This window comes from Lepisma saccharinum, chromosome 30, assembly GCF_977018435.1.
Source record: "Lepisma saccharinum chromosome 30, izLepSacc3.1, whole genome shotgun sequence".
NCBI lineage: Eukaryota > Metazoa > Arthropoda > Insecta > Zygentoma > Lepismatidae > Lepisma > Lepisma saccharinum.
In genome coordinates this window covers 1,799,699-1,824,274 of record NC_139258.1, presented here as the reverse complement: position 1 = coordinate 1,824,274, position 24,576 = coordinate 1,799,699, and the positions used below count along the sequence as shown (strand labels likewise).

Genomic DNA, 24,576 nt, shown 5'->3' with positions numbered 1-24,576 from the left:
CTCAGTTTTCTAGTACGTACATGCCATTGGTTGCCATTTCCCTTTAATAATTGTAGGACCATTGTGATTAGTCGTTTTATAATTGCAGGCATGGACCTCTGGAAGGGGAAAAGGGGCCACACCAGCCTGGAAAATTAATGTCAACCTAAAACTATTTATTACACACATATAATTTCATTTCAGTCACAGTAATTTATGATGATTATTATAAAGACGTTGCAGGGACTGAAGGAGTGTTTTTGAGAGAACAGTACTATTACAAGGAAAAATGTGCCTCGTTTGTCCCCCCTGGAAAAAAATGATCTTGCTTCCCATCCCTGGAACAAATCCTGAGGACGTCCATGACGTCCATAAAACCCGAAATTTCTTTCATAGATGCACAATTAATTTGTACTTAGTTTTAGCCCTAAATTTATACGCACACCTCTGCTATGAACCCTCATTCTATGAAAAAAAAATATGTACCAATCTTTTAAGGCCCCCCCCCCCCCATCCCTTTGTTTCCCGAAGAAAGTCTATTTGCGGAAACTGAATGTGTGTCATATGACATCAGTGAACCCCCAGGAAAATAATTAACGAGCCGTGCCTGCAACAGTGCTCCCCAGCTGACCTTGAGGAAATTGTGACTCTTCCTCTTAACTGGAGAAAGTAGTTTTTAAAACTGAATTGACTCACTTTTCCATGGTTGGGCAAGCATTGGCAACAAACATTGGCCCAACGTTAGACCAGTGTCAATTTGCCAACCAACATTAACCCAACCTTTCCCATGAAAAAATTGCTGTTGGCCCAACGATTGTGGTTCCTTGGGATGGAGCATTTTGTGCTTGCAAGCTTTATCTTGTACAGCAGGTCTGCTGCTCCCCCCCTCCCATACTTATAAACAAATAAGTGTGTGTACATTTAATGCAATTTATCCTTGATAAGATGTAACTTTTATGTTTTGTTGCTACTATTTAGTTTATTACACAGTAATACAATATTTTAAATTCTAATATTACCATAATTTAAAACTTTGTGTTTATCTTTCAGACACCTGAAGAAATATACAGCAAATTTAAAGGCATACGAACGGTCACCATTAAGAAGGTATGTTAATATTTTTCTCATTTTTTAGAGGTGGATATAACTAATGAATTAATTTAAAATAAACATATTTGAAAACATTAATATTTCAGAACATTAGCATTAATACACACACACAGACAAAATTTCTCCCAATTTTTATTAGTTAATTTATTAATCCAACGGTTCTTTGTCCAGCTCTCTGAAAGGTAGTATGCATAATTTACTTCCCTGATACAAGTAATTGCTAAACTGCAAAATGAGTTTGTATTAGTAATTGAGTGTAAGATGCGAGATTCCTATTTTCTCATTTTATCATTGAGAGATGAAATGAGAACTTCAGACAAGGAAGTTTGTAAAAGTAAAGTGCTCCCCTGTGCTTTGCACCATGGCATGAAGGCATATAAGGGGTGTGGAGTTAGGGTTCTTGATCGCAACCGAAGGTGGGGGTGATGTGATCAGCACCATGCCCCTGGCCACCTTTACCCCCTAGAGTTCCAGGTACTCATTTTAAATGATGCTGGGTGGGTGCCGGAGCTTGAACAGGTGGGAAAAGGTATGACTGAAAATGACCGGACCCCTCTCCGATTTTTCTTCATATGTGGCATTCTTACTAATTGAGGCCTGCTAATAATGAATCTGAAGTTAAAATTTGTCGGAAACGTCTAGAAATTGCAAAATAATTGCAAACCATTGACGCTAGCCCCACGAACCATTGACGTGTGGTTAGGTTAGGCAAACATAGTTAAAATTTCATGTCATGGTAGTATCAGGATCTAGAAATTGCAAAATAATTTCGAACCATTGACCCTAGCCCCATGAACCATTGGCGCTAGCTCCACGAACCATTGACGTGTGGTTAGGTTAGTTTCAGTTAGGTTAGGCAAACATAGTTAGAATTTGGTGTCGTGGTAGCATCAGGAATATATATATATATATTTGCTTGTGAAACAAAAAATTTTGCGAAAATAGACTGTTTCCATTCCGAAAACTAACACCTTATTTTCACTTATTTTACAATTTCTAGACGTTTCCGACAACTTTTAACTTCAGATTCGTGATTAGGAGGCCTCAATTAGTGAGTATGCCAAATATGAAGAAAATCGGAGAGGGGTCAGGTCATCTCAAGTTGTTCCGGAAAAAATCCCGGTTCTCCCCTGCCGATGATCGAACCTGGTAGACAGATGCCCTAACGACTGAGCTACCGACCAAGGTGATGACAATTTTCTCTTGGCAGATACATTTTGTACCTGCCTTTTACATATGCCCTGAATGAGGCTGAATTTTTCATTTGAATCATTGGTGAAATTAGTTACACTAGCACCCGCGAGTGGAAAACAGATTGCCTTCGAGTATTTTACAATGGTTTTCAGTATTCACCTGAACATCTCACAACAACATGAAAGGGTTGTACCATTGAACATGGAAATAAAGGATAATATCTTCAGTTTCAAATAATGTTATTTATGAGTGTGTGAAACATTTAAACAATTTACCATTCATAAATTCTGCAAGTAATACCATATTTTATTTGAAATAAAGTTAGTTTTGCAAGTGGTCAGTGAGCCTTAATTGCATATGTGGCAGATACTTACGATATGTTTTACCCCACATACATGTGAACATTCACAACCAATAACTGCCAATGCTATGAAGTCCCATAAGGCAAAGATGTATCCCTGATGGAAAAGTTGCATTGGTAGTATATCTGATCACTACAGTAACACAAAGTGGGCACACTCCCCTTTATTTTACATTACGATGGTTATGGCTGAATGCTTGATGTGGACACATACCTGATGGTTAAGAGACCTTCATTTTGTAGCCCAACTGAATTCTGAGCCATGTTCTTGCAGATGCTTTGCAAAGATAATCTAGAGTCACGTTTCTGAAGGCATCTTTCACAGCTGCTTGCATTGTGCAGTACCGGTTATTTTTGACTTGGTCATTGATGAATCTCCAGCGGTGAGGTTGGGACTTCTTGGATGCCAGGCTAAGGGAGCTGGGTAATCTTCAGAAGCTCTTCTGATCCACTTCCCGGGAAAGGTTTTATTCAGGTAATTCCACACTTGGAATGCAAAGTGTGTCAGAACATGGCGCAGAAATTGGTTGTGTTACGCAAATTACTGTCTTCATACCAATGTTCTGGACTCTTAAACCATCATGTATGTAATAATTAGGGCTCGGGAAGTTGAAAGACGAGGCCCAACATAATATATGTTCATTTTGGGTCATTGTAGGCCAGAAAATGGTGGGTTTTATTTGTCCTTTTTTGCCTTTTTCGGCATTTTTTTGGTTTATTGGTCCTTTGTTAACTTTTTTTAGGTCTTAACAGCTTTTTTTTGCGACTTCACCTTCTTTCGACTACGTTTTTACTGTCCATTCTCAATTCGAATTATCATCAGTTCATCACCTCTTAAACATCCTTTCTGTAGTAAAGAAATACAATATATATATATATTTGAACCATCCCTGAAACGAGAGAAAAACATTTTTGGACGACTGAAGCAGGTACGGTACAAGGTCCTTTAACCGTAACTTGTCTGGAAGGTCACGCTGTAAGTGGAAACTTTCTCTTGTTTTGAAGCTTTCAGCATTGTGTATACGACCAGACAGCATGTGCCTGCAAAGATCTCAAGGCAGATAAGGAGATGCCACGCATATTTATTAAATATGGAATTAAAACTGGTTGTTAATTAATTTGGATCACATTTATACGTCCTTTTTTTTCGTTTTTAGGTCCTTTTTTTGGCAATTTATAGGTCTTCAACTTTCGAGCCCTAGTAATAATACTTGAAACTTTCCTGGTGGCGAATGATGAAGAGGTTTTCTCGGAATATCAACCAGGTGATTTCTGGATAGGCGTCAGAGCTTTTGAGAGCTAATGTCACTCATCTTCAGGGAGTGAAGTGGATTCAGAGATTGACTTCAATCCCTGAAGTTGAGAGTGACGTTAGCTCTCGAAAGCTCAGAAGCCTATCTGGAAATCACCTGGTTGATATCTCGAGAAAACCTCATCATCATCAGGTATGTGTTCATATTAAACCATAACCATCATAGCATCGAAAATAATGGGGGTACACCCACTTTGTGACAACTCTGTATAACGTTTGCTTATGCTACCCATCACAATCTTTTATACCTCTGCCTCCTAGCAGCAATTATGACACATACACATGGGTAATTTTCTTGATGGAAATTTGATGGGTTTCTTGTTCTTTTGGTATAAGAATTACCAGTATTCACAAACTTATATGAATAATCCTGTATAAATGTTACATGCATAAAATTAGTGTGAACACTTCTTCATATATTACTAATTGCATGACATTGTTTGTGTGTGTCACTTGCTGTAACTCGTTATTGCACCAATATTTATTTCCTATTTTGATCTTATGTACTTAATCTTTCCTGTTCCTTACTCTGAAAATGTTTCATTACTGTGGATAATTGTTATTGTTGATCTGATATTAGTAATTCATTAATGTCTTTTCTATAAATGCACAATTTAAATACATTATAGCTATAGCACAACTGATCAGTTATAAGATAATATAGTTAATTTCATTGAATAGCCATTTTTCAGTAGTTTTTTTCATTAAGGTTTGTTTCTGTGGGTAAAATTCTAACTTCAATTTCCGTAGAAATTTTGTAATAATGTTGTGCCTGCAACAATGAACCATGCACCTATGTTGACATAACTTGTGTTTAATCATAATAAGTTCTGAACGAGAGAAAGTAGATGGCAAATCCTTGCATGTCTTTACCTGTGCGTATGTATACAAGTTTGTTGGCAAATATACCTAACCTATCCCAGCTTGTTCATGTGAGTCCAAATTGTATTTTTATTCCCACAGCCATGCCCGACTGAGAGTGCCCCCAGCCCCTCCCAACAGGTACGCCAGCATGCATTCTGTTAGATTTGCATGTTAGCCTAAACGTTACATTTGCGTCCCCTGTTTTGTTGCAAGACGAACTGTTTAAAATGTCTCCCTCATGTTTTTTGTAGCTCTATAGGTTCCCTCAGAACTTAACTGTGTGTATTAATCAGCATGTAACATTTGTGTATATTTTTCTGTGATTTTTCTCAATTTAGAACGGCAAAAAATTCTTTATTTCATTTAGACATGAAAGCATTTATAAGCAACCGCCTTTCTTTGGACAATTTTCGTTCCCGACCTTCAATTTGTAAGGAAAGGTAACTTTTATTTTCAATATTTTACGTATTTACGTAGATATTTTCCATATCACAGCTACAGTATACATATTTAGAGTTGCATGGAGATTTACATTCATTTGTTGTTTCTGGTATTTGTGTTTAAACGATGTTAAAGTATTCAATATTGTAAGGAGGGATAATTTGGAGTATGGATAGGTTGTGAGACTTCCTGAACTGTCTGCTCCTCATTTTCCATAGAATATGTGTGTGTGATATTCAGTTAAGTACTTGAATTACTGTGAACAGTAAAGATTGATACATAAGATATTGTTATACAAGAACTACAATGCAGATAACAGAAGCTCTGATTTTTGCATTTTGCCACTACAAAAGAGTACAATTTGATTAATATGCACACTTCCAGATGCTTTTTGGACATGTACGATCCAGAAAAAAAAAGTTTTGGTGTAAAAAACAAATGACAAATGATGTGTGTAAAGAATTTATGGTACAGAACGTACATACCTGACTCTACCTTTCCACATATTCGCCACACCCATTCAAGCACTTTTCATAGCGTGATACCAGTTTGTTGATACCATAATTGTACGTGATTGCCGCCAATGTAGTGACCGTGTCTTGGGAGTTCATCAGCCATGGCAAATTGGCATTCATCACGCCATTACCACACACTTTCATTATTTGCTTATGAATTTCACTGGCACAAACTTTTCTTGAATTTAGAAACCTTATCACACTACACCCCCACATTTGGTAGGATTCTAAACTTTGTCGCACATGTTCAGGGCTCACAGCTCGATACCGTACGAGTACACATCTGCACTGTCTTGCTGCTTGGCTCAAACTTAGGTGGAGTGTGCTGTGTGTCTAAAGTCCCTTCTTTTCGGAAATCACTTTGCCGTGGCTGATGAACTCGAAGACGTTGTCACTACATGGTTGAATACATTGGCAGCAACTGAGTACAATTATGGTATCATATAAAAGCCTCAACGCTTTTATTGGGGGTCATAGATAGGCTATGCCAGCCTAGAGTTACTCGCTATGCGAGACGGATGTTTGTACCAGCAAGGAGGCTAGCCCCTGTGAAATGAGGGAACACTTAAACATTCGTTTGGCTGGTCTGGCAGTGTTTATCTGAATCATAGAAAGGAGATAAAGGAACGTTCGTTTATCTGCAGAACTCGATGAGAAGATTGTCTTCACTGCTTTGTAGAAAAAGCACTGTCCTGAAATAAAACTGCTTCCTGTAGCGCAACTTTCGGGTATCTCTTTGCGTAACAATTGATAATAAAATACTTCGGAGGCAACGACTGTTCACGCGATCAATTTCTGATTAGAACTGGGCTGAGAAATGGTCTCTCGAACTATTTATGGTGTATTCGAATTTCCGATCGTTAAAACCGTTGGCGAGTCGGCGTCTGCCGTTAACGGTGCTTTTAGCGTAAAGCTGTGTTTGCTTATTCTTTGCACGATCTCCGGTAGAATCCGTGTCAGCAGATTTTTCAAGATCCGCTGAAGATTGCCGGCGAAATGTGCTTTTGAGATGCTCTTTCCAGTGCGAAGAGATTAGTCTATAAAGTTATGATGCCAGGGGTCCCGGGTTCGAGTCACGCCTGCGGCATGATACTGTATCAACAAACTGGTATCATGCTATGATAAGTGCTTGAATGGATATGGCGAATATGTGTAAAAGTAGAGTAACGTATGTAGTTCCTGCACCATCAGGCCCGTAGCTAGAATTGATCTCCAGGGGGGGCTCACAGGTTATCAGAAAGGGCTTTGTAAACCAAGTCCATTTTTTAAAAAAATATTAAATGAAGGTAAATTATGGGGGGGGGGCGCTCATTCATTTATAAATATCATATACTACACAAATACTACATTTTTCTACATCTTTTAAAACATCTCTTGAAGTGTTAATTGACTGATACACACCCCATACTATTTTAGATGATAACAGATATGTATATCACACACGAAAAACGCACGATATTTAATCACAGTGCCTACAGTATATTCCACCCCCGGCCGAAGCAATTAAACTCCCCTTCCTTCCCAAAACTTTGGAGTTGTTGTTGACCTTTGACGCAGATGCGGAGGGAACTTGCATGACGACATCAAAGTCACAGATTTTTGTCTAAACGGGAAGTTGCAACAGGGACAGTGAAGGTACAGGTAAAGAAGCTCCCCTGTGAAAGAACTTTCTGAAGTCTAGAGAATATTCTAAATACTTGCAGCTACTTCTGCTCATAAACAAAATGAGCGAATGTAATAGATACTGTTCATATTCTGTGGATTTATACTTAAAGTTGTGAGTTGGCTACATTTTCACTCTTCACTGAAAACAAATTATACAAAATAGTTTAATTAATGTAAAGGGGGCTGATGGCAGTGCTGGGGGGGGGGGCTGACCTCAGCCCCCCTGGCCCCTGCCTCGTTACGGGCCTGTGTACCATACATTTTTTTTGCAGACATCATTTGTAGTTTCTGTTTTACACCAAAACGTTCCTTATTTTCTGGACAAACCTCATAGTTCACACAATGACAATGAAGGAATTCATGCGTGCATTCAGTCAAATATACAGAGCTGCTGGCATGAACGAGGTTGGAAATAAACACTGCTATAATGAGGAAAGTTTGGTCTGTAGTGATACCTGCTAAAAGATTTACCAAAAACGTTGAGTAGATGGAATAAATATTTGAACATGAACATTAATTAAGTTTTTACCTCATGCATTTTCATGGTCCTATCCAACTTTCAATTCTTTCATCAGGTTGTGAAATCATTTGGGGGGGGGGAGGAAGATCTTAATTTACACACACACCCACACACACAAAATGTATACATATTTATGAATTATTATGTTTATACATATTATTATTATTAGGGTTAGGATTGTTATGACCTAAAATCACCAAAATATGCAAAATAAAATATGCTCTTATGACCTAAAATTTTTACAAAATATGCACTATAATTTGAAAAATATGCCCTTATAACTCAACGGTTTCAAACATCAGTATCTAACATATGCTGATATATTTTCACATATGTACTATATTTTTGTTCACTTTTTGGGCCATGAGTTGCAATGCACAAGGAATACTTTGTGTAAATTTTCCAATAAAAATTAAAAAGATTTTGCTGGAGGGGGAAATAACACTTGAGTGATCATGGGAGTAAGAATGATTCAAATTGGAAAATGACTGCATATTTCTTGAAAAAGCGAAAATATGGTGAATATGGCTGAAAATCCATCAAAATATGCTAGAATATCATGTAGAAATGGCCAAATATGCCTCTAAAAAGCATCTTAATTCAATTAGTTTCTTCACAATATGAATTTCTATATATTTAGGGAACACATCACGCTTAACAAGAAAAATATGCTAATGAAAATTCTAGCCCTAATTATTACATATAAATCGCTAAATATGTTAATATGTATATTGTTAAACATATATAAAATAATTCATTTGTTACTTTTATATTGGATACATCAGATTTTTATAAAGCAGCAAAGTAATTCCTTCACCAACTGTTCAAAAATATCAATGAATTACAAAATAATTTAAATGCTTTTATTACATGTAAGTTTTTGCTTTCTCTTAACATAAATCAATTAGATTCCATACATTTTATCGTCTTGAATTCTTGTTTTGCTTTTATCTTGGTGATAGCCAAAAGTGGCAGAAAAGTGAAGTAAAATGAAGCATATAAATCAATTGCTGTACTTTTATTGATCAAGGAGAGAGAGTTTAAAAACGTGCGACACTAACATGCATGCTTTTGAAATTATCTTTGTTGTTATTAAAAAAAACCTCTCCTCCCTGGACATTTTTGGTGCGGGGGAATTTTTAGGAAAAAATGATTGGGTGGGGGAAATCCCCCCTGACCCCCCAGGAGTTTGCACCCTGCCTTTCATAGTTATCAATAGGGCTCAGATAATTATGCATATTGCATATGCAAATGCATATTTAAGAATTTTTAATTAAAAATGCATATTTCATATGCAGGTGCATATTTGTATGAAAGTAAGTTGATGTGCATATTTTTGTACCAACAACCAACACCGAGCATATACTGTATTTATTTCTCTTCTCCTCGCTTCTCTTTTCTTTATCTTTTCTCTGTCTTTCTTCTTTCAACAACTTCAAACAAGCATCAAAATATTAGAAGACGTTAAAGACTCCCTCGCCCAGGTTGAAGATCCTGCGTATGTACAGAAATTGGATGCAGTATTGAAAACTAACAGTGGTTTTGCAACAATGGTGAAAGTTTGCAAAATTCTGCATACAAATGGACAACTTGTGGATGATCTAGAACTTGATGTGTCTGACTTTGTTGCCCTAAAATACAGTCCACTTGTATCTTGCGTAGTGGAACGTGCGTTTTGTGAATATAAGACTATCCTAGCTGAAAACAGGAGTTTCAAGTTCAAAAATTTAAGACATCATGTTGTTATCAGATACAACAATCTGTAACGTATTGTTAGGGAGACAAATTTATGGTAAATAAAAACTGAGGAGAGCGGTAAATAAAATGTTAGTTCAGCGGTATATACCAGCAGTGGAAAAAAAATTGGCACACACTTTTTCATTATGACAGGAAACAACATACAAAAGAGCTATAAATTGATAAACTACTTCATTTTTATATACTGTACACATACACAAGTACTTACTTAGCTGTCCAACCAAAAAGAAAACATCAACACAAAATCACTTCATTTCCAAATTGCATATCTCAAGTGATTTATTCATTGTATGTATTTAAAGGATATCCTTGCTGTCCAACAAATAAAATAATCACTACTGCACATACACAAACACATGTTGAAAATCACATGATGATAAACAAATTCATTCATGACTGGACACAAATGACACCATTGTTTCCCTTGATGTGCGGGAACAGACTAATCTTATCGCTGCTACAGCTAGCAAGTTCAACGAAACTGGAAGTTGAGTAGACATTCGGGGGAAGAAAGGAATGCAGCTTGACAGGGAGCTAAGTTTTCGAACTGAGATTATGTGCATGGGAAATCCAAATTTGCATCGTCTTCCTGATGTGATCGAAGATAAAACATTCTTCAGCTGCAAGTGGTAGGAAACTTTAGCCAAACATATCATTACAAATCGACAGTTTGCGCGCACAACCTCGATTGCCGGTTTTTGCAATTTTTCTACTTAATTTGATTATATTTCACGGTTATTTCGTGAAAAAGCGTTCATTTCGTGGAAAAGCACACATTTCGAATTACTTCGCGAATAAAACTCATGCATATTTCATCATTGTAGTTACGTGCAGAATGTTCAAAATTGCATCTTTTTTTCACATTTCGCGATTTCGCGCATCGCGAAAATTCAATGTCCCTACGTATTGTTTCATTTAACGCAGAACCATATTAATTGAATAAAAATTGTGTAGGGATTGAGCAGGCCGAATAATGCATATTCATTGCCTGGCATGTAATGTTTCATAGTTTGTAATATACAGCATTTATAAATTAAACGGGTTTTTAAAGTACATATTTAAGTGCATATTTTACACTTTTTAGTGCATATTTTGCATTTTTTTTTTGCATAACTCTCAGAGCCCTAGTCATCAATATCCTGAGCACAGCAGTATACATCTGCTCACAAGGTTATTCCAGACAAAATAACCGGCAAAGCCAGTATCGGCCAGATAGAGCCTTGAGCAACAAATTTGCATTTGCACAACAAAGCAGCTTTTTTCTTTTCAAACATCAAAAGATGTGACGAGGCTCATGTAGTGACGAGGAAGTAAAAGAGAAGACACAGAATATGCTAAAATTGCAAATGCTAACATTTCTTCTCATGTGTGGAAATGTTTAGTGTGTTTGTGCACAGTTGTTGCTCAGATAAAGAATCCAGCTTTTTTTGTCACGAGTCCATGTCGTGTGGTGGGCAGAAGTTTGCAGTTACTCGTGGATATGTTAAAGGCCATACCGCATCTTTGGACTGTAGCATCAAACTTGTTTTTGTCAAATTCTGAAGAAAAAAAAATATACCTTTTCATAAATCCTTCTAGATCATTTGAGTGCTTGTTCTTGTGATTTGTGCCAACCTCTGTTATGGAGTGATTAGCACACTATGACTCCAGGGATCCCCGGTTTGAATCTCATCCTGGGCGTGGATCATCTTTGCGAGTATCCCTTCATTAATTTCATCATACAGTCACTCATCCTCATTGCTGCAATTGTAAAATCATGTAGTTTGCTTTTGCTGTAATAGTTCCATAGATGCCAAGAGCCTATTTTCTATCATATTATAACTAGACAAGAAGAAAAGCAAACTACATGAAGGTTCACTTGAATGCTGTGGAAATAATTCTTAACATAAGTAGTTTTCCAGAGTTTTTAATGTAGTGGTTTGAGTAGGATTACCAGATCGCTATAAGGGAAATGTAGGACATAATGTCCCAAAATGTAGAACACAAAACATTCACAATAAATAATGCAAATTTCCAGGTTTTAAAAAAATTAAATCTTAATATAAAATTTCCAAATATTTTAACTAATTCTACGTAATACACTTCTTAGTGCTTGTTTTAACTGATACTTCTCTGAGAAGTCTTAAAGTTTCAGGTTTAGTCAAAATATATTTCTCTCATGACTTCGTTATGCTGCTGGTAATAAAAGTACTCTCTCATTATGACCTGGAATGATAAACAAATATTCAGCAATTACCATAACTTGAAATGGTTCCAGAAGTTTCATCGAGGGTAGTTTTTAGTTCAATAACTGTGTTCTCTATACACCCTGCTTTAATTGATTGATTTGGTGTTTTAAGTCCACTTTATGCACAGTAAGGCTAATCTTGACTGGACCTACAGTTTAAAGTGGGATCCGAACCACTATGTGCCTCCACCGGGGTCCAGCTTTAAGAATAGGAAACACATTGTTCCATCAGTATAAACCCCAAGGCAAGAAATTTCACTCGGGCACTGAACAGTGACATTATGCGAATGTGGTCCCGAAACTTTGTTCATTAATTGCTTCAGTCTTGTTCTAGCAGAAACTTTTCTTTTCTTTTTGGGCAATGTTTGAATCAAAATAAATTTCACTATTGAGTTTGGGAGTGAAGTCCATAGACTTGAAACTTGCATGATTTCTCTCTGTTCAACTGAAACACGTATTTTCCCAATTAATATTATGTGACGCTCAAAATGTAGGACATTTATGATATTTTTCAAATTCCTCCCGGATTTCTGACATAAGGCTAAAATGTAGGACATGTCCGGAAGAAACCGGACGTCTGGTAACCCTATGTTAGAGACACTTGTCCTGGTCATCCCGTCGAGATTATTAAAATTTGTCCAGTTTTATAAAAGTCTAAGCATTATCTTGAAAACCAAGTCTAAATTTGAGAGACATTTCATGCTAAAAAGAATGTATTGTGTGTTCCATTATTTGTAGAACAGTGAAAAAGCATGCCCAAGAAGCATACATGTTGTGTCAATATGTAATTGAAACAAGAATTTAAAGTTACTGCATCTTGACACAAAATCAAAAGATAGATCTCGCGTTGTGTGTGAGATATGTGGATTTGTGGGGTAAGGTTTTCGGAGATTTATGAATGGTTGGTGAAGAATAATGCTGCTATCAAGAAGATTGGTTCTTCTGATAAATACTTTTGGCGTTCCTAAAGTTCAGCATAGGAATAACATCAAAGGTTGATCAGAAGGAACCAGAAACACACCGAAATTATAATAATTAAAACATTTTTTACAATGGGAGATCATATTTCAAATAATAATAATATGTTAATTATAAAATTAATTTTATAATTAGGTGTAACAGATTTTTCAGGAGGTGGGTAAATTGATCTCCTTGGGATGTCCCATTTTTGGGTAAAATAATTATGATAATTTGCATCAGGCCAAACATCCTGTGTTGCCTTAAATTGGTTCATCCCCTAACTCACAGGTGCCCATGGCATTATCCCTCCAAGCTGGAAATGTTTCCAATTGATTACGATAGCCAATATGAGTTTTTGGACACTATCGGAACCGATTGGTCAATTGTAATGAATTAGTTTCTATTGGAAAGTATTTTATTGTTTTCAATATATTGCTTATGTACAATTCTTATCTATACAACTGTAAATGCAATGCAGAAATCATATAAAACAACTAAAATAAATCTCTGGTAAAGCATCTGGAATTTGTAACTTATTGTTTTTCAGGGGTGTCCTTTTTACATAATTACTGTTATAAATATAACACAATGAATTAAATATGAAATTTGAATGCAAGATGCCTAACACGTTCTGTTCTTGTTCTTTGCATGATGTTCACTTGACCTGCATTTTTTGCATGAATTTTCTACATTGGTGAATGCAAAATATACAGCACAATGGACAAGGCTTATATCTTCACCATGTTTGTATTTCATTCTCTCTTTGGCATAAAAAACCTTTCTCCTTGCATGGCTATTGAATTATCAGTTAATGAAATCATGTTGGTAATTTTTGCAAGGAAAATGGCATCTACAATCTTGTATATGGAATGTACCTGCACGTGAAATGAAAAATATTAGCTAAAGATGTTTGGTTGAACCTTGGGGTTAATGGGGATTCTTTGCAAAAATTTTACTGTGCGGGCCTCCCCCATGGCACAGTGGTAGCGTCATTGCCTTGTAATCAAGGGGTCCCGGGTTCGATACCCGGTGGAGGCACAAGTGGTTCGGATCCCACTTTAAACTGTAGGTCCAGTCCCGATTAGCCTTACTGTGCATAAAGTGGACTTAAAACACCAACTCAAACCAACTCCATTCCTGTGCATCCAACCCTCACTGCCTGCATATTTCATAAATATAGTCATGTTTCTGTATTTTTGCAACAACCACTAAAAGAGCTTTAAATGTGTTTGGTGCTCATTAAAGAAAGGGGAAATATATTCCTCATGCTTAGAAAGCTCGCCAACAAAAACAAAATGGTCACTGTGAATGATCAAACTGGGAAGAATGGTTCAAGCAATTTCAAAGCACCTTGTCACTGCAAAACTCATAGATCTGTTAGCCAGATAATTAAATAAAATAGCTTGACACACAGACATATGTCAAAATGCACAAGTGAGGCACATGGTACTTGCAGAGTTGTACAGATTGTTCCAAAGTCTCCTTGCTTAGTCAGTGGCAAATTAATGCCCTTCTCTCATATGAAATAGATGATTTTTCTTTTTGTAGCTCTTGCCCACTAGGTTCATAGACATCTTCAGGGTCGATTAACAAATTTTTTCTATAAATATGCTGGATTTACCCCATTAATACACTTTAGTGTTAGTTTTGGATGTCTCAGCAGATGTTAAGGGCATGTAGGAAGGGTTTCCATCTTTAGATGTGAGGTTCTCTCCTCCATGGCAGCTGTGGAGCACTGTTGCCAATTTAGCTATTTGGGAACCAGGTCTGGCTCTTTCGTGCACTTGTTTGGCTATGATCTGGGGCACCCGCCCACCTGCCCCGCTATGGTGCCACAACTGGCTCTAGCCTACATAGATCAACTTTTGTTATGAATATACATTTTGCAGGTGACATATTATTATATTGGTTGTGTTGCCCCATCCCCTCTTACCTCCCAGCTACTTTTTTATAGCATCGTGGCTGATGTGAGGATGACATAATATTGTTATTCGGGAATCCTTTATTTTTTATTTCATATGACAATCGGTGGGTTATTTGAGATGGGTGATGGTGTCAGCAGTGCCCATTCCGACGATATTGAAATAAAGGCACAACTGGTGCAAATCTGTCACTCTTTCCCTTAAGGAAGGTTATTTCTCAACAGCAGGATTGACATAAAGATGTATATGCAGACAGTAGACTCCTAGCACATACAGGAATATATAAAACTAAATATCCTTTTACTTTTGCACCAGCTACACACACACTCACTCACTCTCACTCACTCACAAACACACTGTCACTCTCACTCACACACTGTCACTCTCTCTCATTCACACACTGTCACTCTCATTCACACACTGTCACTCTCATTCACGCACTGTCACTCTCACTCATTCACGCACTGTCACTCTCACTCATTCACGCACTGTCACTCTCACTCATTCACGCACTGTCACACTCACTCACTCACTCTCACTCACTCACTCACTCACTCATACATTCCAAACCAGTGTGGAATTCAAAATGTTTTCATTTGGGGAGGGGAGGGGTTTCCATTACCTTCTTTGAAGTATGAGGACAGTACATCATTAAATATATGTAGCCCCCTCCCCCTTAACAAGGACCAAGAATTTACAATCTCAGAAATGGAATTCCCCCTTCAAACACCACCTTGCACACAACCACATCATGGGTAGAGCAAATGCCAAAATAGTTTCAATTCTAAATAAAATTTCTGTACTGGAAACCTCGTCCCCACCTTTCCTGAACTGTGAAATAGTAGTGAATAGAACAAGGATGTGTGAACGATTGGTAGAAAAGGGGAGAAAGCTTTATTAGAGAATGCTAACGTAATAATAGATAAGCATCACTTTCATAATTAGGTTTCTTAAGATATATTGAATCAAAGTTTACTTGTATACATTTGCAACAACCTTATTCTCAATTTTTAATCATCTACTTGCGAACAGTGAGCATTTGAGTGAAGCGTGCATTTCGAAAAAATCTAACTGATGCATTTCATTGTCATAAAAAAATCTTTACGGCATTGTATTTTTCTTTTAATTTGGGCATGCATAACATGTGCTTTCCCGTGTTCTGTTATTTTTACACAAAAGACAGTATTTATTGTATTGATGACAGAGAGGCTTAATGTTATGGTGAGTTGTGGATGCAGCCACTGTAGTGTTGAAATATTGTCTATCTTTTGTTGATTCCAGGGTGCTCATGGTCTCGGTATCATGATTATTGAAGGAAAGCATGCTGAAGTCGGGCAGGGTATCTTTATCTCCAACATCCAGGAGGGCAGCGCTGCTGAGCAGGTAATGTGTACGGGTGTTATTATTAATATTAACCCTTTACTACTGGCACTCTATTTCATAACATTAGTACTGGCGCAGGGTGTTCTGTATACCCCCCTGGAAATGACTATTTTAATTGCCTTGCATTATGTTTTTACAATTTGTATTTTATTTTAACATAACTTTCAAACAATTACAATGAAATTTTACTAAAGTGTGTTTACAATATTTATTTTAACATTTAGAACCAAATTTTACTAAATTGTTCTCTATTCGTTCACCGAAAAAATATCTTTAGAGGATATTATAGGCTTATATGATTACAGAACATAAGCAAACTCATTCTTTTTTTTTTCATTTTTACTGCACTATGCATGTAACAATAATTTGGGAAAGTACATTCATTGACGTTGCTGTGGTATTTTATTTTGTTTCTGAGTCTTTAGCATTATAACAGTCATCACAAATCGTAACCATATGACTAAGACACATCTTCCTCAGGCAACGCTTGCCGAAACACTTTGTTTTGACATCGCAGCTCATTGTTGGCGTGCCTGTTAGCTTATAATGTTTTTAACCCATTGTTGTTCATTCACATTGTCGTAGTAGGCTATTTCAGAAAGAACGTTATTTGTAAAATGTGTCGCAAAATACTTATGTCACGTTAGTACTGGCGCAAGGTGTTAGAACACCCAGGTTATAAATACTGTAATTACTAAATAGTGGTGATAGTGATAAAATTGATTCTAGGTTAGTTGTTAAGATAAGATTCAAATAGAAAGGTAACGAAAATTATAGCTATTTAGTGAAATTTACTCAGCTTGGAGGGTTAGGTTTTAACATGTGGGGTGTTCACAACACCCTGGTTTTAACATGTGGGGTGTTGACAACACCCTGGTTTTAACATGTGGGGTGTTGACAACACCCCAGTTTTAACATGTGGGGTGTTCACAACCACCCCCCGGTTTTAACATGTGGGGTGTTCACAACCACCCCGGTTTTAACATGTGGGGTGTTCACAACCACCCCGGTTTTAACATGTGGGGTGTTCACAACCACCCCGGTTTTAACATGTGGGGTGTTCACAACCACCCCCCGGTTTTAACATGTGGGGTGTTCACAACCACCCCCCGGTTTTAACATGTGGGGTGTTCACAACCACCCCCCGGTTTTAACATGTGGGGTGTTCACAACCACCCCCGGTTTTAACATGTGGGGTGTTCACAACCACCCCCGGTTTTAACATGTGGGGTGTTCACAACCACCCCGGTTTTAACATGTGGGGTGTTCACAACACCCCGCGCCAGCGCTAAAGGGTTAGCCTAAAAGAAATAACAGTTTAAATGCTTTAAAAATTGAAATTTGTTTGTTACATCAGAAAGCAATTTAATATAGTTGTATAGAGAAAGTCTTCAAGTTTACAACAGAATCACGTGAGCACCCTTGACAGGGATATGTCGAGCAGTATGGCCGCTAGCCAGATGGAGAAGGGTTTCTGCATGATTGAATTTGCAAAATCAAATTCTGTTACTATCATGTAGCGTCGTTTTAGAATACGGTATGGTAAACCACCCACAAGGCAGTCAATCTATGAATGGAGCAAGAAATTTGAGGAAACTGGTTGTCTGTGCAAGGGAAAAGTTGTGTTTGGGGAGATCTGTACTATTGCATTGATATTTGTTGTGTTACAAAAGGGTCACACATAGAGCACTTGTAACTTACCAATGTAAACTTCAAGACGTACTCTTCAAACCATGTAATTATTTCAGCCCTAATTATTAAAACTCTTCTTTCTGTAAAACGTTGAAAGTGTTTATTTCTTTTAGGCTAACCCTGTATATTGCTAAAAGGAATACACAAAATACAGAATAAAAGTTCATACAAATGATGATTAAATACCAAGTAAGCACAACCGTTGGGACAATTGAAGTTTTTACATGGGAAAGGTTGGCAAATTCAAGTTGGTCTAATGTTGGACCAACGCTTGCACAACCATGGAGGAACGAGTCAAAATTAGTTTTAAAAACTACTTTGTCCTGTTAAGGCAACTTTGAAGAGTATATGCTGTAAATTCTAGTGTAAAATAAGTGACATGTAACAGTGTTTCTTTTTGAATATTTCAGCCACAGCACATACTGAAAATATAATATTTTGTTAATTAAAGTAGAAGGTATTAACGTGTAGTCACTCATGAGTAGGGAGCAGAAGTTGATAACTTAAAAAATATAGGTATATGACCTATAGAATGTCCTAAAAAAATGGGGAAAAATGACGCAAAAAATTACCATTAAATTTGATTGAAATGAAAAGGAAATGAAACAAAATGCAATCTTGCTTTCAAAAAAAAACAAAAGGCACCAAATGATACCACATGAACATTCAATTAAAATATGCAGCGAGGATTTCCAGTGGAAACAACCGAATAATTTTAAAACAATTTAATGGAAAAGTCGTATACACTGAATGAATTGGTGTGAAATGCATTAATTTCCCACATCTTTGCCTGGTGATGTAGTGTGGTGTGTTTCTGTGGCACTGTAAAGAAAAATAAATTATCACGATCCACGTAAGACAATTTTTGTTTAGAAATGTAACAAATTGTATAAAAAATAGGGAAACCAAAATCAGGGACGCATCCGGGAAAGGGTTCATAGACACGGTCCCCCAGGAAAAAGTACGTCGGAAAAGTAATTTTTAACATCAGAAATTGTTTGAAATATCTCGCGTACAAGCACTTTCTAAATATTTAACGATTTTTTCCACGCACCTTACAGAGAGTTGCAGTGCACCATCATTGTCTTTCGGAGGTTCTCAAATGAGAATCTTCGTCAGTTGTCAGCCAGACTCAAGAATATTACCAAAATGAAAGAAGTAACAAAATATGACTAAACAATACACCAACTATTGCGAAAAATGATGGGAAAATGACAAAAAACCTGAAAAATGCAAAAAAATGCACTTTAAAATTACGTTTTTTTGGTTCTAGTCAAAGAATTTTTGTAGGCCCCTTATATATTGTATGCCCCAGGCCCCACACCCACCTAGGGCCAGCCCTGAGTGTGCACATACATATGCATTAACATTTGTGTGTATTCTGTGATTGAAGATGTGGTCTAAATTTAATATCTGTAAGCGCACACTGGAAGTACCTAGGTATAGTGTTGGGATGTTATGAAATGAGGGAGAAGAGCCATGTCATATATATAGTAGTTGATAATATGCATACAACAGGCATTTTTAGCAAAGTGTAACAGATGTCCATTATACAGGGCTAGCATAAATGATTGATTCGTTTTGAAAAGGCTATATTTTCAAAAGTATTACACATACACACATGAAAGATATATATGAAAAGAACCACAGACTCGCCAAGTTTGTATTGTGTATTACGCCCGTCGACTAGAATTTTGCGTCAATATGCAGGAAGCATTGGAGGACGAGGATTTTGCCACCAAGTTGATATTCAGCGATGAAGCAATGTTCCACTTATCCGGGAACGTGAATCGTCATAATGAGCGATTCTGGGGCACGGAAAATCCATGTGCAGTCGTGACAGTTGAAAGAGATTCCCCAAAGGTGAATGTTTTCTGTGCAGTGTCGCAAACAAAGATGTATGGGCCGTTTTTCTTCGCTGAGCAAACTGTGACCGGTAAATGTTACCTGGATATGTTGCAGTTGTGGTTGTTCCCGCGACTCAGTGCTGACTTCAGGGATTTTGTCTTCCAACAAGACGGGGCACCCCCTCATTGGAACATTCCAGTTCGTGACTACCTAAACGATGAACTTCCTCATTGCTGGATTGGGCGTATTTGTGAGGAAGGCCTAGCTTTGTTCCCCTGGCCTCCCAGATCTCCTGATTTAACGCCCTGCGCTTCTTCCTGTGGGGGTACGTTAAGGACTTTGTTTACGTACCCCCACTACCACATTCCTTAGTCGAGCTCAAAGAACGCATCAGTGCTGCAGTGCAGACCATTGACAGCACTATGCTACAAAATGTATGGAATGAGCTCAAGTATCGTCTGAACGTGTGTCGTGTAACCAAAGGGGTTTGTGGTTCTTTTCATATATCTTTCATGTGTGTACGTGTAATACTTTTGAAAATATAGCCTTTTCAAAACGAATGAATCATTTATGCTAGCCCTGTATATAAAGCTGTGATAACTCTACATGGAACATTAATTCCAATGTGGTCTTTGTTCTTCCAGGCTGGACTCATTGTAGGAGATATGATTCTTGCTGTTAATAACGATAGTTTGTTGGGAGCTGATCATGACTCAGTAAGTATTGATAATCTGGTTATTCAATTAAGAGCAGCTTTAAGGTGAGGAGCTACAGTTACGCACCATGTGTGCTTTTCTTTCAGTATCGTTGGAATGGGCAGTCCTACTAAAAAAAGTTAGGGATTAACAAAACTTTAAACAGCAATTGATTTTGTAATGTTTAAAAATGTTATAAAAAATAAATGTAACTATATCCATGTCTATATCATTTGTGTGTCCAGTTTTCTTTTTATTTTATTGTGAAATCTGGCACCCCTACGAGTAAGGGAACCTTAATGTAGGCTTCACACAAAGTATGTTAAGTGCTGCAGGAAAGATAAATGTACCACACATGTGACTACCCTGCTAAAGGTCCCGGGTTCGATCCCCAGCCAGTTCAAATCCGGGAACTTTTCTAACTTTGGAAGCGGGGGGGGGGGGTAACACATCACCCCCACTCATGACCAGATCAAGAAAGTGTGGGGCATTACCACACCACCCCCTATACACCTTCATGGCATGGTGCTAAGCACAGGGGAGCACTTTACTTTTTTTTACCACAATTAATTATTTAATCCATTGCCAAACTTTCAGTTAAAAATTGTGCTTTTCCATTTACCATATTTTCGATTAATGACGAACTGCTAAAAAGAGCATCTCAGGAAAATTAAATACAGAAATTATGCTAGGAAATGTATTTAAAATTCTGAAACAACGGTGTAGAAGAAAAATATACCTCAAAAATGCAAAATAAAAACAATGTTTTCTGGTTCTGGTTTCTGATATCAGGTTTATCATTGTTTTCAAGGCTCAGAAAAAAGTATGATTTTTCATCAACTTCCAAGTCATAGTAATAAGAGTCAATTTACTTAAAAAATGGCAACATCCGGCATGTTTCATATTTCTTGTCCCTTCCAGCTCAACATTCATACACCCAATTGCATGTAGTAAGTGTACATCAAATTGTTTTTGCTGGTTGTTTCTTGTGAGCTTAACCTTCGAGCAGGCGCGGTTAATAATCTTTTCACCAGCGGGCACGTGACACACTTTTTACGTCATTTAGTATCATTCAAAATGTGCAAGGAAAGTATAATGTAAACGTAAAATTTTTTGGGTCTAAATTTATTTACATCATTTCTGGGGTTAATATAAACAAAACAAGTTAAAATGGTGAAGAAAAGACAGTACATAACTTAATACATTTTTATAGCACACCACAATTTCATCAGCAGGCGCATGTCGTACTTTTTACGACTGTGATATTCCTGCTGAAAACCTATATGTTACAAGTATATATGTACAAACACTTTACATTCCAAGTTGAAGAACTTGAAGGATACGCTGATTTCGTTCAGGTCGACTCATTTTCAACAATGACCTGACGAAAAAATTGCAGAACAGGAGCAGGCACGCAGTGCAAACTTTACGACACGGTGTTCTGATCTCAATAAACAACAATTGAAAGAGTATAACATATGTATTAGTAACAATGACTGCTAATATTCATCACAAAAGACCTCCTTGAGGAATACATAAAACGCATAGGTCGCCGAATTCAAAGGAGAAACAACAAAATTAAAGAACATTACTTTGTCGTAAATTTTGTGCAAGCGTGCCCGCTCGAAGGTTAAAGGTTTGGGTGATTGTTGGAATATTTAAAATGAAATCTTCAAGAAGGGGGAAAAATCAGTTGCTCCTCAAAGTGTGCATGAAAACAAACATATTAAGTATTATTGATTATAAGTAGGGAGCGGAAATTGATGACCTATAGAATGTCCTAAAAATGGGGAAAAAATGACATAAAAATACTAACTAACTCTCTAGCCTTCTTAAACCCGAAGGTTCATGGCTGCAGAAACACAGGCCTTCCATCTGTCCCTATCCTGAGCAAGATCTATATACTCTTTTCCATCCCTACCGATTTCCTTCAGGTCCATCTCAACGTTGTCCCTCCATCTTCGTCTTGGCCTTCCTACAGGTTTCTTACCATCAGGTTTCCCAACATGAAGCCTGTAAACTCCTCTTTCCTCTCCCATTCGTGCCACATGGCCTGCCCACCTAAGTGACATAAAAAATGGCCATTTAATTTGTTAGTTTCAGGTTAAAATTTGAAATGGACAGGAAATTAAACAAAATGTAATCTTGCTTTAAAGAAAAGGCACCAAATGATACCACATGCACATTCATTTAAAATATGCAACGAGGATTTCCAATAGAAACGACCGAATAATTTTAAAACATTTTAATGATATATATATAGGCCTATGTTCACCTTTGTGAAAAGACTCAAGAATATTGTCAAAAATGACGAAAAAATGCCGAACATTAGGGAAAAGTAGCAAAAAATGCAAAGAAATGCACTTTAAAATTACCTCTTTTGGATTCTAGACTGTGTAATATTGTGTATATTTAATGGACATCCTGTCCGAGATGTCAGAAAAAAAAATGACATTTCATCAACTTCCACTTCCTAATTATAAACTTGGGAATTTTGTGTTTATTTAAACATTTATTATTTTTGTAATACAGCGGAATCCTGGTTTTTACATTTTCTCACATTTTACATTCCTGCATTTTATATTTTCCAATATTTTTTTCTTGAGAATGTAAAATTGAGATTCCACTGTTTTATTTGATATCACATCGTAGTATTATAGATTATCCAACATGAATGGTCCTATATTTTGCAACATTGTGTTGTACGTTTTGGTTATAGTGATCTGGTAGTCCATGTCATAAAAATCCAATTTAATAACAGCATAAAGAAAGGGCATGGTTATTCATACGGACATTAGTTTGGAGATCATATCCCCCTTTGAAGAAACTCAAAATTCATTACAAATGTTTATTTCATGCACCATTAGATTATTATTATTAATTACATACTTTGAAAACGTGTATGCATATATTACACGTTAATTTTCACAGGTATTGTCAGTACAAAATGTATTTATTCTAATTGTATCCATATTTTCATGTAGTATTCTTTGCAACTTCATATTATGCAACAAATTATAAACAAGTAATTTTCCTTATTTAATTTTAGTACTTGACACTCCTCTTCAGGGGGGGTCTGGACCCACTCTCTATGTATCCCCTTGTTCGATTGCCGTTGCCAGAACTTTCAACTCGGTATTTTTTTATACGAGGGCTATCCAGAATAAAAAGAAGACAAGTGAAAGTAGACTTTCTTTATTATACACATTTTGAAGTGACACTGTTACTCAACTTTTCGACAGTCGCCGTACAAGTTTAGGCACTTATCATAGCGATGAACAAGCTTACAAAGTCCATTGTCATAAAAAGTTGGCGCCTCTGACTTCAACCATTTCTGCACACCAGCCTGAAGGTCTGTGTCATCATCAAAGCGCTGCGTTGCTAGCCAGGTCTTCATGTGGGGAAAGAAGCGGTAGTCACTTGGTGCGAGATCTGGGCTATATGGTGGATGGTCGAAAACTTCCCAATGAAAGGCCTGTAAAAGTTCCTGCGTCCGGTTGGTCGAGTGTAAGTAGGGATTGTCATGAAACTGCAATTTTCACGAATCTTGTCATTGATTTTTGCGACTAGATCATCTGTCACAATGCTCTGTCGCCCACTTCAGTCTTCATCGTGAAAGTTTGTGCGGCCATCTTTAAACATGATGCACCAACATCTCACTCGACTTTTACTCATCACATCTTTACTGTAAACTTCACACAGTTGTCGATGAATGTCAATCAGTTTAGTGTATTTCGCCAACAAAAATCGTATCACTGACCTCACTTCACAACTGGCGGGATTTTCATTCGGAGCACTCATGTTAACAATGTATTATGAACAGAGCAGAAGCGACACGAACTTCACACATCCACAGCTGGATGCGCACTGAACGGGCGGAAGTCACTGCACAAAATGGCAGTGCTTGCTCTGCCCCTAGCGGCACCCCGCCGAAACGTGAGTGACTTTCTGGATAGCCCTCGTAATTTGTTACATAATTTATGAAAATACAATGGGAAGTCAGTCAATACGCCACAAACTGATGTGGGATAGCTGAAAATAGTAGAAAGTAGTTTCTAAAGGTGCCATTAGCTGGCAGCACAATCCAGCTTGATTATATTCAGGTAGCAGTCACTAGATAGCAGACACGC

General features: G+C 37.2%; 1 protein-coding gene across 5 annotated transcripts in view; it reads left to right on the top strand.

Annotated features, from left to right (window-relative positions):
- LOC145981803 (multiple PDZ domain protein-like) overlaps nucleotides 1-24,576 on the top strand; it is a 963,820-nt gene that overhangs the window by 897,257 nt on the left and 41,987 nt on the right. For 4 of the 5 annotated variants that reach the window (XM_083115230.1, XM_083115226.1, XM_083115228.1 and 1 more), the window contains 4 exons: nucleotides 1,030-1,086; nucleotides 4,920-4,958; nucleotides 16,110-16,211; nucleotides 20,396-20,467. In XM_083115230.1, the coding sequence (XP_082971356.1) occupies nucleotides 1,030-1,086; nucleotides 4,920-4,958; nucleotides 16,110-16,211; nucleotides 20,396-20,467 (270 nt within the window). The remainder of the gene's footprint in view (nucleotides 1-1,029; nucleotides 1,087-4,919; nucleotides 4,959-16,109; nucleotides 16,212-20,395; nucleotides 20,468-24,576) is intronic. The other variant, XM_083115229.1, reaches the window with a different exon arrangement.